A 15779-nucleotide genomic window follows, 5' to 3' on the forward strand; every position below is an offset into this window, starting at 1 on the left:
TATGTGAGAGAACATGCTGTAACATACAATTTATTACACATAATTTGCATCAGTTAAAGCACATCTTTTATGCTGCAAAATCTAAAAAGTTCCACATCAATATTAACAAATTCTCTTTTCTTGCTGTATTAGTGATGGATTTACATACGATGAAGGATCTTTCTAGTTCATTCACCACCTAGCAGACAATGCAAAGACATTATGTTCAGTGAAGAGGGATTAATGTTCCTCAGCTGACAGGAACTGCAAAAATTGAAAGGACAGCTTGCATTCACAGAGAAAGTGAGAAGCAGCAAAAACTTTCAACTAATTTTGAGGTAACGCTGATTTAGCAGGTTTCAGATACAGGAAAAGTTACTATAACATGAAATCTTGTGGTAAAGAAATGCGAGGAAAACAGTCTTTCAGGTTCCACATAGGAAATATATAAATACCCACAAGATGAAGAGTACAACTGGGCAAGAATTTTTTTTCTTGTGCCACAGATTTGCACTGAAGTTTCGACACATTTTTCTCATTCTAGGTTGAGAAGTATCCAGGAAAAGGGGGAAGCGGGGAGAAAAGGAAAAATTAAGGATGTTATTAAACCCTAAAAATGGCAATAACCTACCATTTGGGATACTCTTACCTGGGGTCTTGGAAAGAAGACTCAAATTTAAGTTCCTTCTTTGCCCAAGAATTAGCTCCTCCATTTTTTAAATCCCAGGAGAGCACTCTAAACACAGCCCCACACCTGGCCTACTTACTATTTCCCTGCCCATCAGACCTGCAGAAGGATGGGATGTGACTTTAGTCCGGGTGACCATGTAGGCTACACCTCTGTTTGGGGATGCAGGATGCTGTGGTTCATCTCTGATTAGGTGAACCACTGCCTTGTAACACATGGCTATTCTGCCTAAGTCGAGTTTCTCACTGAGATCTCTCTGATCTTGATGTAGAATTGAACCCACTGCCTGACAAGCTTTTGTGGTGCACACATTCCTGGGAAAGGCTTCTCACAAAAAAACATTTTGTGATGGAAAATTATTCATGAGGAATTTTCTGATAGCTCCTGGTATCTTAAATTTTCTTCCATTACCAAAAGCCCTTTTGTTCCTCAGTACCTTAGAAACCAAAATGAAGATAAATCCCAGCATTCTTCAGCTTGAGAAAAGAATAAATGCTTTCTATCTAGTTTAACATCATGGTGAGAATTTCTTCACTGACATGACAGATCAAATTAAGGAAGACATTTAATAAACAATAAAAAACCCTAATATTTTAATGAATCAGGATTTTTTTTCTCCAAATTCAGCATGTAATTGTCATGATTAACACTTGCTATAAATGGATTTGAAGAACTGAACATATCTAACATGAATCTACAGTAAAGTTCTGACAAATACACTCCACAAACACTTATTTATTATACCACCAGACATCAACAAAATATAAACAGTAAACAAATTACTGCTGCATGTTAGTTTGGTAATATTAGTAAAGCAGAAGTAACTTTCATATTTTAATAAGACAACAGAACATAAAATAGCATTTATACTTTCCAATATTGCTTTGAAAACAGACTCCATACAGCTTTCTTACACCAAATAGTTATCAGACATTAAAATCCTGAAAGACACATACCGCGTAAACTGCTGGTGGTTAAGAGAGCCCGTGCTTTATCTGCTAAATCACTATTTAGGGTATTTCCCAATAACAAAACATCAATGGCCTCCTGCTTGGAGCTATCAAAAAAGTTATTTTGAATCGTTCTGGTCACAGAACGAGCACCATCCTTCAGCTTTCCAGCCTGTTAGGGAGGAACACGTATAAAATATTTTATGTTGGACACTGCTTACAATAACATTGGCAATATTCAGTAACATATTTGCAAACTGCATTAATGATTTTAAAATCTAAGGCAATTTCCTTCTTCAAGTGTTAAATAAAGTTTTCTGAGCCTACTGTACTATGTGTGCTTTCCCCCCCCCTAAATGCTAAATAACACAGTATTACCTTCAAGGCATATCTAACAACCAGATTATTCCAGTTTAAATTCTTTAGATTAGACAAAATACTGCAGGGAGGAGAATAATTTTTTTTCCTAAACCCCTGGTCTTCAAAAATTAAATTGACATAGTGCCATGTTTTGACCATGATATGAGATTTTATTTTTTTCCCCAAATAGTGAGAGATGAGCAAGCACTTGAGTCCAAATGTCATGATACATGAATAGGTATGTGTATGCACATATGAACATATTAGTTCAGAATTCACATTCTGAAATATTCATGTTAAAAAAAGAGATTGCTTCAACTTACTAAGACACCTTATCTTTTTAAAATAACATGCAAGTCTCATGCAGTATCCCAGAAGGAACATATACACTAATCTATAGCTACGTACATACAAAGACACTGTCGTTGCACACACTGCACACAAGTGGCACAATTGAACAGTGCTCCAAAACAAGTGTCCAACTACCTGAACTAAACAAGAATCTCCAAGAGATGTACTGCTACTACAGGTATTCCCTGTGGGTCAGACACCTAGAGGATAATGTAATCAACATGTCATGCAGTCTCATACTCGATTCAAAAACCAGAAGTGTTAATCTGTCTACACAGCACTGACATTGACAGGCACAAAGACATTTTCTTGATTACATGGTTTATTGTGTCCTATGCAAACAAGTGTATTTTGCGTGTGAGGTGAGCAAACACATGCTATTGCACGGATATGAAATATAGACTGTAATCCATCAGGGATGCTGCATGGTATTACATTATTATAAAAAATACTCCAAGTTTACAGTTTGCATTGTTCATGAAGGTCTCTTAAATGAATAAGAAAAAAAAGACTAAAGCTTAAGAAAACTACAAAACTTGCCCACCATTTAGTTCTATGAATTGTACTACACAACACGAAAGAAACTACTCTTTTGTCAAGGATAAGTAGTAGTAAACTGGCACCATGATTTTTGGAAGACAATGTGGATGAGGTGTTGAGGAGCATACTATTGCAATAGGATTTTAATAGGATGCTGCTCCCTTTCTGTCAGACAATGTATAACTTATGACATGATCCAAAAAACACACTCACCATTCATATATCAGGCAATTAATTGAAAGGAACCCAGAGAAAGCAAAAGAAAGAGTAGGTAAGGAGTTAGATGTAACGAGTATTAAAATACTTTAAAAAGGATTCTTTTTCAGTATAGAAATGTATATTAACACTTTTAAGGTTAAAATATTTTTTCTCCTATCCTGAATGTCCATATTCTTACTTCTAACTGTTCTTGGACTTTGAAGAATCAAACTGACAAGCAAGAAATTTCAACCATCAAACTTTTCATTTGAGAAATGATAATACAGCTAACAACTTAAAAACTACATTGCAAAGTATATTATCAGAGTACTCAAAAATATATTGAGTAGTGACCTGGTCAGGTTTCACTGAAACAATGGCAAGTACTGTATGGCTTTGCAAGTACTAAAGATCCTCTTCAAATAGATGGACCTCTGTCAGCGATGCTGTGTTTGATTTATGAGATGTGGTACTCATTAACAGTTGTACCAGGGCAGGGATCCTGTGTTATTACAGAGACAACAGAGTAAATGTACTCTGTGTTGTAAACATTAAAAATGGAAGCGTAAATACAGTAAATGCATTTTACAAAGTAGAAAATTTAAGTAGCCAAATGAATGGTAGAAAACTATTAATTTACAAAAAGAAACAAGTAAGGTTGAATGAGAAAGTCAGAAGAAGGGGAAACACCCCATAAAATACTTACTGTAGTTTTCCTAACGGTCTGGGTGACATTTTTGTAAGAAAATAAAACTAAACATCTTCAACCAAATTCCACTCTATACTAAAATACAAGCAATTCCCAAATGAAAAGGTCTTGTATGAAAATGAAAATTCCCAAATGAAAAGGTCTTGTATGCACCAATTAAGGTTAGATTAAGCAACAAGTCTATTTTACTTATTTTCTTTTTATGTAGCTTACTGCAATGCCTTGTACAGAGAAGAACCCTGATATGGTTTGAATGAACAAGTGACAGAAAAACAACACAGTCGACTATGAGTACACAGTATATACTATGGAATGAGAAGCAGCACATTCTTGAATAAAAAGAACAGTATGAAAATAAATGCTTGAAGGAACTAAGGGCAAAAATTGCTATGGTTCAACATTTGTTTGTCTTGACAGGTATCACCTGATAAGAGAGAGAATTATGGAGACAAAAAAAAGCAACATTGTTAGAAGAAAAATAAAAGACAGCATTAGAAAATCTGTACACTCAGGCATCAACAAAGACAAAGCAAGTTGAAGAGAAACACAGCATTACACTGTCATGCAGTATGGAATTGTTACACAACATTAGAAAGCAAGGTAAAAACAGAATTTGGTTTTTTTCCAGTAATTGCAAAACTAAACAGAAATAGCTGGAGGAACATGCAAACAAAAAACACCCAGCTGCAACCTGTTTAATTTTAACACTGTTAATAAACACTAAAAGTATGAACAACAACATCCAGCAAAACACATTTCAGTAGAAAGGAGACATAGTAATGAAACTGAAACAATAGGAGGCAGAGGTACAGAGACAAAAATGAAAATATTCAAAGAAACTAAAGCTGATTTGAATATACATTTTTCTGAAATATGATCTAAAGAAATGGGTTTTGAGCCTCATCTTTTACTACAGAATGGTGTTATCTGGGAGGCATAGGTATGGCTAAGAAAGGATGTACTGAAACAAGATCTCATTATCAACATAACCAACCTTTTTATGTTAATTTTTTTTGTTTGGTTGGTTTTTTAGGATTACAACAAAAGCACATTTTAAAAAAGAAAATCTCATAGTTGCTATATTATTGACAGATTTTTTTTAAATCCATACTGAATACTGCAAGTTCTTAATAAAATGTACTTTACCTTAGCTTTTCCTTCAAGGGCTCCAGTTCCAGCATAAATTTTACTAACAGAATCACCATTCACAGACCACATGGATCGGAAAACTTCCTGAAAGCGAGTAACCAACTGAGGCTTCTCAGCTAGTCCTAATACCTCCAGCTGTTTTGTTAGCATCTGCAACAGTTGAAGACAGCATTTGCAAAAGAAAAATCTTTAAACGTATTTATTAAAAGGTACATCATATTTTTTCAACATATATGCACAAAACAAAAAAAACCTTTGGTTTATAAGTATCATTCTGAACAGACTGATACCGTGTCACATTTGAAAGGCTGCAACGTGCATGTAACTAGCACCAGCATTTCATTTTCTTTTAAAGATAGGTAGTAATATAGGAAAAGAATTATGTAGTTGATATGTAAACATTTTCATCTAAAAATTCCCTAGTTACAAGGTAAGCTATTTTTGGTTCTCAAGTCTTTCTACTTACATAATTTAGAATTAGAGAAATTCATGTTCTTCCCAAAAAAACGTAATACCAAACACACTGACCACTATTATCAAATGCAGCGGCAACAGAGCTTTGCAGTCAGTGAAACAGCAACAGCTTCTGTCATTCACTCTGCTTACATGCGTAACACACAGCAATCTTTACCCTTACAATCAGTATGCCTGAATTCATTTTCCATGATGCACAGTCTACATTAAATGCATTTAAATGGTATACATATAATACATACAAATGTATTATTTTACATTTAAATACATTACTTAAATGTAGCATTATGCTAATGGATGTAGAATGGGACACTGTACCTTGTTTGAAATAGTGGTTTATGGAATCATAATTATTTAAAAAAAGTCAAGTAAGTTTCTATTGTCTGTGGCTACCAACATAATACTGAAAACAAATATCAAAAATTAAAACTAAAAAAACCAAAAAGAGCTATTTTCAAGAGCTTTTTAAAATCCTTAAAACCTTGAGTCCAACAGCAAGAAGGAGTCATCTAAGATGATGAACATAAAATGACATAAAGGCAAAATTCTGAAGGTTGGGCAGGAATTAACAAAAGTTACAAAAGGAAGCTTGCAGACAAAATTAAGTAGAAATAAACAAGAGAAGAAGCTTCAGAAACTGGATGTTTCATCTTGTAGTTTTAGGTGGTCATCCAGAGCTCAGTACTTGTTATATCAAGTATCTATGATGTTAAAAAAAATAAGAATTTAAATATCTCATTTAAATAGAACTTTAACATTAAGTAAGCAGCTCTTGAGGATTTAGCATTTTCTTTCTTATCAACTGGTTTTATACTTTTAGCTTTCATATTTTAGCTGAAATCATAATTTAGTTCTCACCAAGGAAAAATCTGGCACATGTGGTAAAAAAAAAAAAGACAGTATTTAATCCTGTTCTTAAAAGGATCAGAAAGATAAAAGAGCCACAAAGTTAAGTTTGCCATGTAAGTTTTATACGCATTAAGAGTGTATAAAGATTTGTTCTTACACCATAGAAAGCTACTGTATTATCGGTAAAATACAAGAGGCGATGTTTCTCACGGCTCATTTAAGATAACCTAATTGCTTACTTCAAGTTTGCATTTCTATCTACAGTGAACTGTTAAACTGCAGCAAACAGATTTAGGACCAGAAAAGACTGTAAGGTAATCATTTCTCTCCCCCACAGCAAGGTCAATACAGGATGAACAGATATATAAACTACATAATGCAATACAATGCTGTGAGATTTTCAAAGCCTGCTGCTACTCTTTTCAACACACAGTGAACGAAAGAAAAATAATTATTTTTCTTAATTTTAGTAGTTAAAATGTGTACCCTCCTGTGGTAAACACAGAGCTGAAACAATAGAGAAAAAAAGGCATTAGATCTCTCAAACTGTGTTGTATCTGCTGCAGTATGTACTGATGTTGAATGTTAAGAGAACAATTTTCAGAGTATTTGCACGAGGGTAGACAGTTCAGTATTCCCTTTGACTAAAGCACCAGTGAACTGGCAACTGTGTTCACTTGATAAATGCACGCATAGCAGCCAATGGATTTTGCAGTTCTCACAGAAAATCCTCCTATAGATGCTAAACCAAGAGCATTTTAATTAAATACAATTCAGAAACCAAAAGAATAATCGTTTTACTTAGTCTGATGTTACAGCACCCATAACTTTTCCTTTTTAAACATGCAAATGTTTTTCAGAGCTACTTTTTTAGCCCAAGCAGTACTATTTTACTCCATCAATTCCTATGAGGTTCATGTGTTCCAGCTCTACTGTATAAGCCTGGAGGATAAAACCTTTGTTCCGATAGCAAGACAATATGCTGAAGCACAACCCTGCAGGAGGACTGAATCCCATGGTTAATTTTTAACTACTCAATTTGAGTGTGGCCAAAGCCTCAAGCATGAGATTGTTCCGTGAATTCACAGCACAGCACTGTGAAAATATGAATACACACAGCACTGCCAGATGCTAAGAACAGTAATCCTATGTGCCGAAGAACTTAATCTAATAGAGTAATTGTGAATGCAAGTGTTTTTGTGAAGGACTATAACACTACTACCTCTTCTAGAATTGCAAGCCTGAACCTTAACAGACGTAAGAAACTGACACCTAAAAAAAGAATGAACATTTTTCATAATGCTGCATGACTACTGTTTAATTACAGCTACTGCTCCTGTAACTACTAAGATCTGGGTTGCCCCAAAACAAGAAAAGTATCACGCTATAAATCAAACTGCCATCTACGAAACATTTTAACTCATCTTTCACAGGGAAGGTAATGCTACTTTTACAGCCTAATTGCTGCAGAAGCATCAGGAGTAGTTGTGTATCTGGACACTGTTTTTCCTACCTCTAAGCCAAAGAAAGCCTGCACGCTGTTTGTTCTATCCAGACAGTCCAAGCAGTTTGTTCTGACAGTACCGCTTTGAGATCTGTGCCAAGGACAATGAGAGACAGGGAGAGAAAACAACTCAAATAACTCATTTAACACACATATCAACAAAGACAGGGACATCAAGATCTGAACCAGAACAGTAAATCAGGGTATTGTCAGTGCAACGTTACTGTCATCACAAGTATGTTTATAAATGCGTCAGCAATAGAGGGTTAGCTCCAATAACAGCAGTGAATTTTGCAGCAGTGTTCACTACACGAAACTAATTGATTTTCTGCAAATGACATGAGTCTTTCTTCTTCAGTTTTTCCTCAATTCTCCTTGCTTGCTTGGTTACAATGCTATGCAGGATTAAGTTTTCTTTTCAAACAATCCAACTAACACACTTCCCAAAAATTACAGAGAGAAATAATAACTCTTAGTTAAAACAAAAATGAAAAATAAAATATTAGGACAGTTCTTGGATTTGTTTAACTAAACTAAAAGTAACAAGAATTTGTGATAAAACTAAAGCCAATTTCAACCCCTCGTTACTTTCCCTTTCTTCCCCAAATAAAAATGAAAAATACGCCTCTCCCCCTTAGCTCGACAGATGCTCAAGGCCCTCAAGCACTCTGGACTGCTCCCCTTTCTTTGAAAGAAGCCCATTAACTCATGCTATGAAGCTTTCAGAAGGATCATACCAGTCAACATCCATGTTCTTGCCTGGCTGAGCACAAAATTCTAATGGCTCTCCCAATGATACACACTTACTCCTTACCTTCATCATTCCCACTACACACTTTGTCCAATTAAGTCAGTAAGGCTTCATCACATTTACTTGGAGATCAAATCATAAACTGTAGAAAGTTTTGAAGAACCTTCTCCAAGGTTATTTTTTTCATTATTTGATTTCAAATACAAAGCAACTTGCTATCTGTGTTAGAAAAAACCCTGATATTCTCCAAAGGAGATGGTCCATGAACTTATATTAACTTTTATTAATGCAATTCTTCAAGCTATCACAAGCCACAGACTATTTTGCTTTTGTTCTGTTGTCAGTCTTTTTGATGTGTGATAATATTGTTTGAACCTCCATCAAGACCAAATAGTGTTCTCCCAACATGAAGTGTCACACCACTTTTAAAGCTTTCTGGAGAATGGTCAGTGATGTTTTGAGGTGGAGATGGAACCTAAGCACCTTTCCACTAAATCTAATCTTATTCAGGCCTACTAAAACCTGGCCCTGGGGGATTCAATCCCACAGACAGGTTAGAGCACAGAGTGGCACTGGAACCTTCTTCTCTCCCACCGCACTAGAAGATGAAACCCCAATCCCCTCACTCAACAATTCTTTCTCATGGAGAACCTCATTCAGCAGTTTGCTCTGGTATTAATTAAAATGAGGAAGGGTGTAGAAGGGAGAAGAGCAGGAATGTTGCCTATTTCTAGCCTTGCTTCCCTTTTCCTGCTGAGATAAGCACAGCCTTTGCTCTAGGAAGAGGGTTGGGGAAATAGGGACAGAAATACAAGTACAGCAGGACTGGGAAGTACAGAGCAGGACAGAAAACATGCATCCCATTCATACGTTGTAGAGAACTGAATCTCTCAAATGGGGGATCCAGGTGCAGACAGATTTAGAAAAAGATTGCACTGAACATCAGCATTTACAACAGAAAATGATATGTTCCATCGCTGAGGAAAATATGATTAACATTATACAGGAAGATGGAAGAATATTCAGGAAGATGGAAAAATATTCACTCTTTGTTCCCATGTGGGTACATCCAAGAAAAAGGACAACTGCCCATTTTCCCCAAAATCATGAAGTCAAAGGCCTGAAATTAAGTCATGCCCTATCAATGTCTGAGAGACGTTTTCCATTAAGATTTTTAGAGCATATTCAGAATGAGACAGAATTTTAATAGAGTAAAATAAGTGACTTGTATTCCAGTTGTTGAGCATTATTGTGGATACAATAAAAACACAGTAACGGAAGTAACATTTTTTTCTCTTATTTTCTTGCTAAGGGGTGAGAAGCATCCTGGAATCATAATTTAATTTGAAGAAATTTACAGAAGTTATACACACAAACCTTTTAACTTCCTTTCCATCAAAATAAAAAAATCCACACTCTAAGAATTTCTGGACTTGAGGTTTAAGCACACTGTGTAGTTTTTCTGCTTTTCCACCTTTAACCATTTGATGATAGTCGAAGTTCACCATTTTGACATCAGCTGAATGTTCAGATGCTTTCAAATGGCTCTGACATTGTAAAAGGAGAAGAAAAAAAGTATAAATACACCAATATCTGAACATATAGTAGTATAAGCTAAATAAGAAGCTACAAATATTTTTAAAGCTGTTTTATTAGCTATCTTGTTTATTACATGCTTTCTCTTAGGTAAAATGAAACCCATTTTATCACTATTGTTCAACAAATCACTCAGAACTGATGCATATTTCACCTGCGTTTTTTCTTTTTCTTGTCTCAATCCAAGTCAGTTTTTTCCGTACTATATTAGGGGTCACCAAGACAGCCTACAGCCTCTTCTACTGTTAAAATGCTTCAATTTGCAAAGAGCTCTTTCAGTGAAAGCCCCTTTCACTAACAGTCACCATTTTAGACATACCTGCCAGCAATGGGGACTGAGTAAACACTCCATAAACTACTACTGAAAAAAACAGACAAATTATTTAGGTTGATGTGGAGGGTGACTTAAGCAAAACTTTCCCTAATATTCCCTGAAAAATCTTGAAGTGCTCACACAATCTTTGTTGGCAAAGCTATGATCTGCACTGGGCATCGATATGCATCTGGGAACACTAATGTCTCATACCAGAATAGCTGGATACAGAAAAGATACTAGTGAATGACCTAAGATATTCAAACATTATAATATAAAGGGAAAAGGGAAAGGGAAATAACAGATGGCTATTGACATGTTCTCTGGCTTCAGACAGAACTTCTCAAATTGTCAGTATTTATGGACTACAATGTTATTTTTAACCTAACTAGTGGGAATTCATGAAAATGGCCACTTAGAGTTAACATCTTCTAAACAAACATTTCTATTTAATCATGAAGCAGCTTTTATGTTTAAAATGATAAATCAATTTGTGATTTTAAAAAAATATATTAAGGAATATATCCAGGAATTCCAAGGGAAAGATTTTGAAAAGAAACATCACAATGTTAAATACCACAAAGTATATTTTTTTATTCACCAATTTTATAGAGAAAAAAAGATTTACTTTTTAAATAAGCCACTAATAAGCATCAAATATGACAATAACTGAAAAATCCCTCAACATTGCCTATGTTGCTGTTAAAATTTTTCAGTAAAGTAACAAACCTGAACATAATCAAACACTAATTGCATATAGAGGTTTTAAAAATTCATTTCACATTATGTATATTAAGCAGCACTTTTATGATAAATACAATATTAACCACAAGTGGTAGTTGCTCCAGAGCATAGCATACCTGTTTCATTTTTCAAAGGCTATATAAAAGCTTCATCACAACCAAGCAAATTCCAAGGATATGCACAGTGAGAGAATTGTCATACTCACCTGAAAAGCTTTGCTGAGCATATGCTCCCCTTCTTTTGCCCCAAGTAAATTTACAATAATTTGCTTGCCATATAAATTTTTAAGAGTTTGGAAATGCCTGTTAACAGAAGAAAAATTGCACACTCATCTTCTGGCGTGCAGAAAAATTAACACAAACACCTGCAACACTGACTGAGATGCTGCAGAAATGTACTGGGTCCTCTAATACCTGCTGCAAGCCTTTTATTATGTCATGTCCAAACAAATCAATATAACTCAGTAATAGCATACAACCACTGACTGCTATTTAATTAGGATTATAGCACCAATTTAACAACATACGTTTAGTTAAAATCGTAAGTCTGTAAAGCTGAAGTGTCATAGCAGGAATAAAATTGAAATACAAATTTTACTTTTATACAGCAGCTGACAAATATAGATTATTCAATGTAAACATGCTATTATTTTTGGTTTAAATTTAACAAAGTATGTCACTATTTTAAGTTTTCTTCAAACTTTTCAACAAAGCACTCAAAGGCACAAGCAATCCTGTGGAAGTTTGAAAAAGCTGCTCAGGCAGTTTGCTGCTTTGCTGAATCACACATTTGTACAGACAAAGCCTCCCGTTTGGAATAACATATCCCATCCCTCTGATGCATGACTTATCAGAGTTTTGTCATGCATTAACGAAAATTTAAGACATTCTTTCACCTGTCAAAAGCTGGTGCATTCGCCTCAAAACCCCGTGACATTCTGACACGATGGGATCCCACCTATGGCATGAAGATTACATTAAATTATTTGTCTTTACACATTTGATTAATCATTCTTCAAAGATCTCTTTTGATCCTAAATATGGCCTAAAAATTAATTTCACTTTCTAAATGAAATCTTCCAAATTTATTCTGCTTGCTATGATGCGCGTTCTTTTTATAGGCTTTTCTTATATTCCCCTTCTTTTCTATTTAATATACTTACTCATATGATCTAATTATTTCTTGGTTTGAGTAAGAGACATGTAAATGTTTCAGCAGTTATAATGCAAAATAATATGTCTAGTTTAAAGAACCTAGAGTCACTGTGAGGCATGAACTTTTTTTAATCTTCCCTCTAAAAATTGTATCACAGCAGTAATTGCTGATACAATCCCTCTTTCAAGAAAACTGGGATGAAATTACATTACAGTAACTCTTGATCCATATTGACTTCTTGAAAAGACTTATCCTCAAGAATAATTCTGAAGAAAATAGTCTCTTTGGATGCCCTTAGATAACTTATTTTTAAAAAGTAATTTAAATTAAAGCAGAAAAATCCAGAACTTCAAAGAGAAAACATCTAAAAAGCAACAGACATTCAAATCTTGTGCAAAACAGCATTCAGAGACTTAAAAGTAGCAGGCTTGGTGAACTAAACAATAGCACCAACCTGCTCCCAAAGGATAACCTCATCCTAACAGGTAACTGTGCAGAAGAGCCTAAACGCTACTGTAAGATGTTTAAAAAGACATGAATAAGAATTATCTGTATAATTAAATCTATCTCCTGCTTACCTGCAGACCTGGCTGTTCCCAAAATAATGGAACAGATCCTCGAATCTGTATGAAAGATGACACAGAGTCATCTAAAAATATCACCTGTTAAAATAAAAAGCATAGTATTAATAGGTATTACAGAGTGTAAGGTTTTAGGTTTCTTAGCCTTCGCTAAGCATAGTAAATAAAATATATTTACATATTACATATTCAACACTACAAGCTAAAATATTGTGTTCCCTAGACTTTTCTCTTGTGCTGGTTTCAGCTGGGTTAGAGTTAATTTTCTTTATAGTAGCTGGTACCAGGCCATGTTTTGGATTTGTGCTGGATACAGTGTTGATAACACAGGGGTGTTCTAGCTGTTGCTGAGCAGTGCTTGCACAGAGCCAAGGCCTTTTCTGCTTCTCACCCCACTCCACCAGCGAGGAGGCTGGGGGTGCACAAGAAGTTCTGAGGGGACACAGCTAGGACAGCTGACCCCAACTGACCAAAGGGATATCCCATACCACATGACATCATGCTCAGCATATAAAGCTGGGGGAAGAAGGAGGAACAGGGGGACATTCAGAGTGATGGTGTTTATCTTCTCAAGTCACCATTACGGGTGATGGAGCCCTGCTTTCCTGGAGATGGCTGAACACCTGCCTGCTGATGGGAAGGGGTGAATGAATTCTTTGTTTTGCTTTGCTTGTGCATGTGGCTTTTGCTTTACTTATTAAACTGTCTTTATCCCAACACATGAGTTCTCTCACCTCTTCTGATTCCCTCCCCATCCCACCATGGGGGGTGGTGAGCAACTGGCTGTGTGGTGCTTAGTTGACAGGTGGGATTAAACCACATCATCCTTTGTCCCCCCTGAACAATTCATAAAAGAAGTTCTGATACTCTCACGCTTCCTTGCGGAATTATAGTTCACAATGTCTAAGAAAATACAGCAAGCTTTTATTATTTTGGCCTGAACAACTTCTGTGCTAAGAGTACCTTGTTTTAGAAAACTTGGGAAGACCTTCCTGTAGGAACAGTTAAAAGGTACACCAATGCAGAGAAAATAACAATGTAGCCTACTCAGAACACCTGCACAGATTTTGTGCATCAGAATCCAAAATAAAACGGTCTATTAAATATACAGGAAAGGAAACTTTTAAGTGGAATGATATGCCACATTCATCTAGTGACATTAGCCTCCCAGGAAACTTGGACAGAGAAACTGTAACAACAGTGTTCTGACTAAACTCCTGAAATTGGATGTGTACAAGCAGAGCCCTTCCTGAATAAAATTCTACTGAAGTCATCTAGGTTTTGCAAAGAGTCAGTCGGTAAACCAAAGATGTCCGCTCACATGAATACAGTTGCAGGAACAACATCTTGGTAACTAGGTTATCATAAGAAGTGAGCAAAGAAAGGCCAGCAAAGAATGATTTAATAGCTTCTTGCATTTCTGTATAAGGGCAAAGATATGCAATCAAATGCAGCAGAATTACAGTGGCTTTAAAAATTACCTTTCAGAGGAACTGTGTTAAGTAAGCATAGGAATGCTTTTATCTTTCCTGAACCACAAGGTACCATGTATTTGTCAAAAATGTCTTGTGCTTGTTTCTAAGATCTTTTACTTTACTATTAGCTCAGGGCAAGAGTAGTACACACTCACCTACAGCTCAGGAGGCTAAAAGGAAGTACAGCAACCTACAACAGTTCAGCTGATGGATAACAGCTTCTTAAACTACTGAAACTCAGACCCATGCACATCCTTACCCTAAGCTACACTAAAAAACAAGATCATCAAATTATGTAACCTACTTGGATTCCTTATTCAGCAGCAAAGGAACTATTCCAATATCTGTTGGTTACAGACTTGACTTGCGATATGTTGATTCAGGGCAAAAAACTACCCATACACATGCTTATCTTGAATTCATCAGCCAAGCAATGGGCGCTGTAGCGTAACATACCTGCTCTGTTTCAACAAAATTAGCAACATGACCATCATCGTTTGTTCCCCGGACATTAAATCTGGTGCCAGCCCGTTCACAGCTTAGTCGTGAAATGAGACAAGCCTTTGCCTGCTTGTGAGCCGCATAAATTGTTCTTATCTCTACTCCTCCACACATGAGACGTAACAACCAGTCATCACAGTTCACACCATAGTGCTTCAGATGTAAATGCAGTGACTGGTTCCTATCAGGAACAAAAAAATAAAATTAAATAACTGGAAGGAAATAAAATGCAGCTCAAATTGCTAAGCCAGCTATTGACTTATTATATTTCACATCCACTACTACAAATAAGAAAAATATGCATGTTATAGTTTTATGATATAACTCTTATTTAAACATATTTGAAATAGCAAAGTTTACAAGAGAACTGGTTAAATGTCTGCACAACAAGAATATAGGGTGAAGCCATGAATTTTAATGACCTTAAAACAACCCTTATAGCTTCTGCTCTTCACCCAGCAAAAAACAACACTCCAAGCTTGTTTGTATTTCTCTACTCAGACTTGCTTCTAGAAGCCAAAGATTGCAGGCTCTGGGAAAAGCAAGCCAGAATTCCAATTATAGGGTTACTTTTTGTGATGGGTAAAGCACCATTCAATTTCACACCACCACAAAATAAAGCTATAAGAAAATTCTTGGTCAACATACATTGATTATTTCTATTATACATCACCACAACACATCACTAGCCCAGACAAGCTTCCAGGAATACACTAATAGCCAACTGATTTTCAAATTTCTGTAAATATCAATTTCAGGGTTAAGTGTTTGTGCATTATATACTGCATATACCTCTCTCTAATACCAATTACTGCTCAAATGAAAGAAAGATCCACAGTTTGGATATACCTAGGCATTAAGTAGTACCAATGAACACTACAGTAAGTAAATAAGACTGAAGTTGGGTCTTGT

At 35.6% G+C, this 15779-nt stretch overlaps 1 protein-coding gene across 12 annotated transcripts in view; it reads right to left on the reverse strand.

Moving 5' to 3' along the window:
- SYNJ1 (synaptojanin 1) overlaps positions 1–15779 on the reverse strand; it is a 68656-nt gene that overhangs the window by 37477 nt on the left and 15400 nt on the right. For all 12 annotated transcript variants that reach the window (XM_074858202.1, XM_074858204.1, XM_074858203.1 and 9 more), the window contains exons 5-12: positions 14823–15048; positions 12889–12972; positions 12051–12112; positions 11361–11457; positions 9880–10049; positions 7761–7842; positions 4922–5074; positions 1624–1789 (exon numbers count right to left, since the gene is read on the reverse strand). In XM_074858202.1, coding sequence (XP_074714303.1) covers positions 1624–1789; positions 4922–5074; positions 7761–7842; positions 9880–10049; positions 11361–11457; positions 12051–12112; positions 12889–12972; positions 14823–15048 — 1040 coding nt within the window. The remainder of the gene's footprint in view (positions 1–1623; positions 1790–4921; positions 5075–7760; positions 7843–9879; positions 10050–11360; positions 11458–12050; positions 12113–12888; positions 12973–14822; positions 15049–15779) is intronic.

Source organism: Strix uralensis, chromosome 2 (assembly GCF_047716275.1).
Source record: "Strix uralensis isolate ZFMK-TIS-50842 chromosome 2, bStrUra1, whole genome shotgun sequence".
In the NCBI taxonomy this organism is placed as follows: Eukaryota; Metazoa; Chordata; class Aves; order Strigiformes; family Strigidae; genus Strix; species Strix uralensis.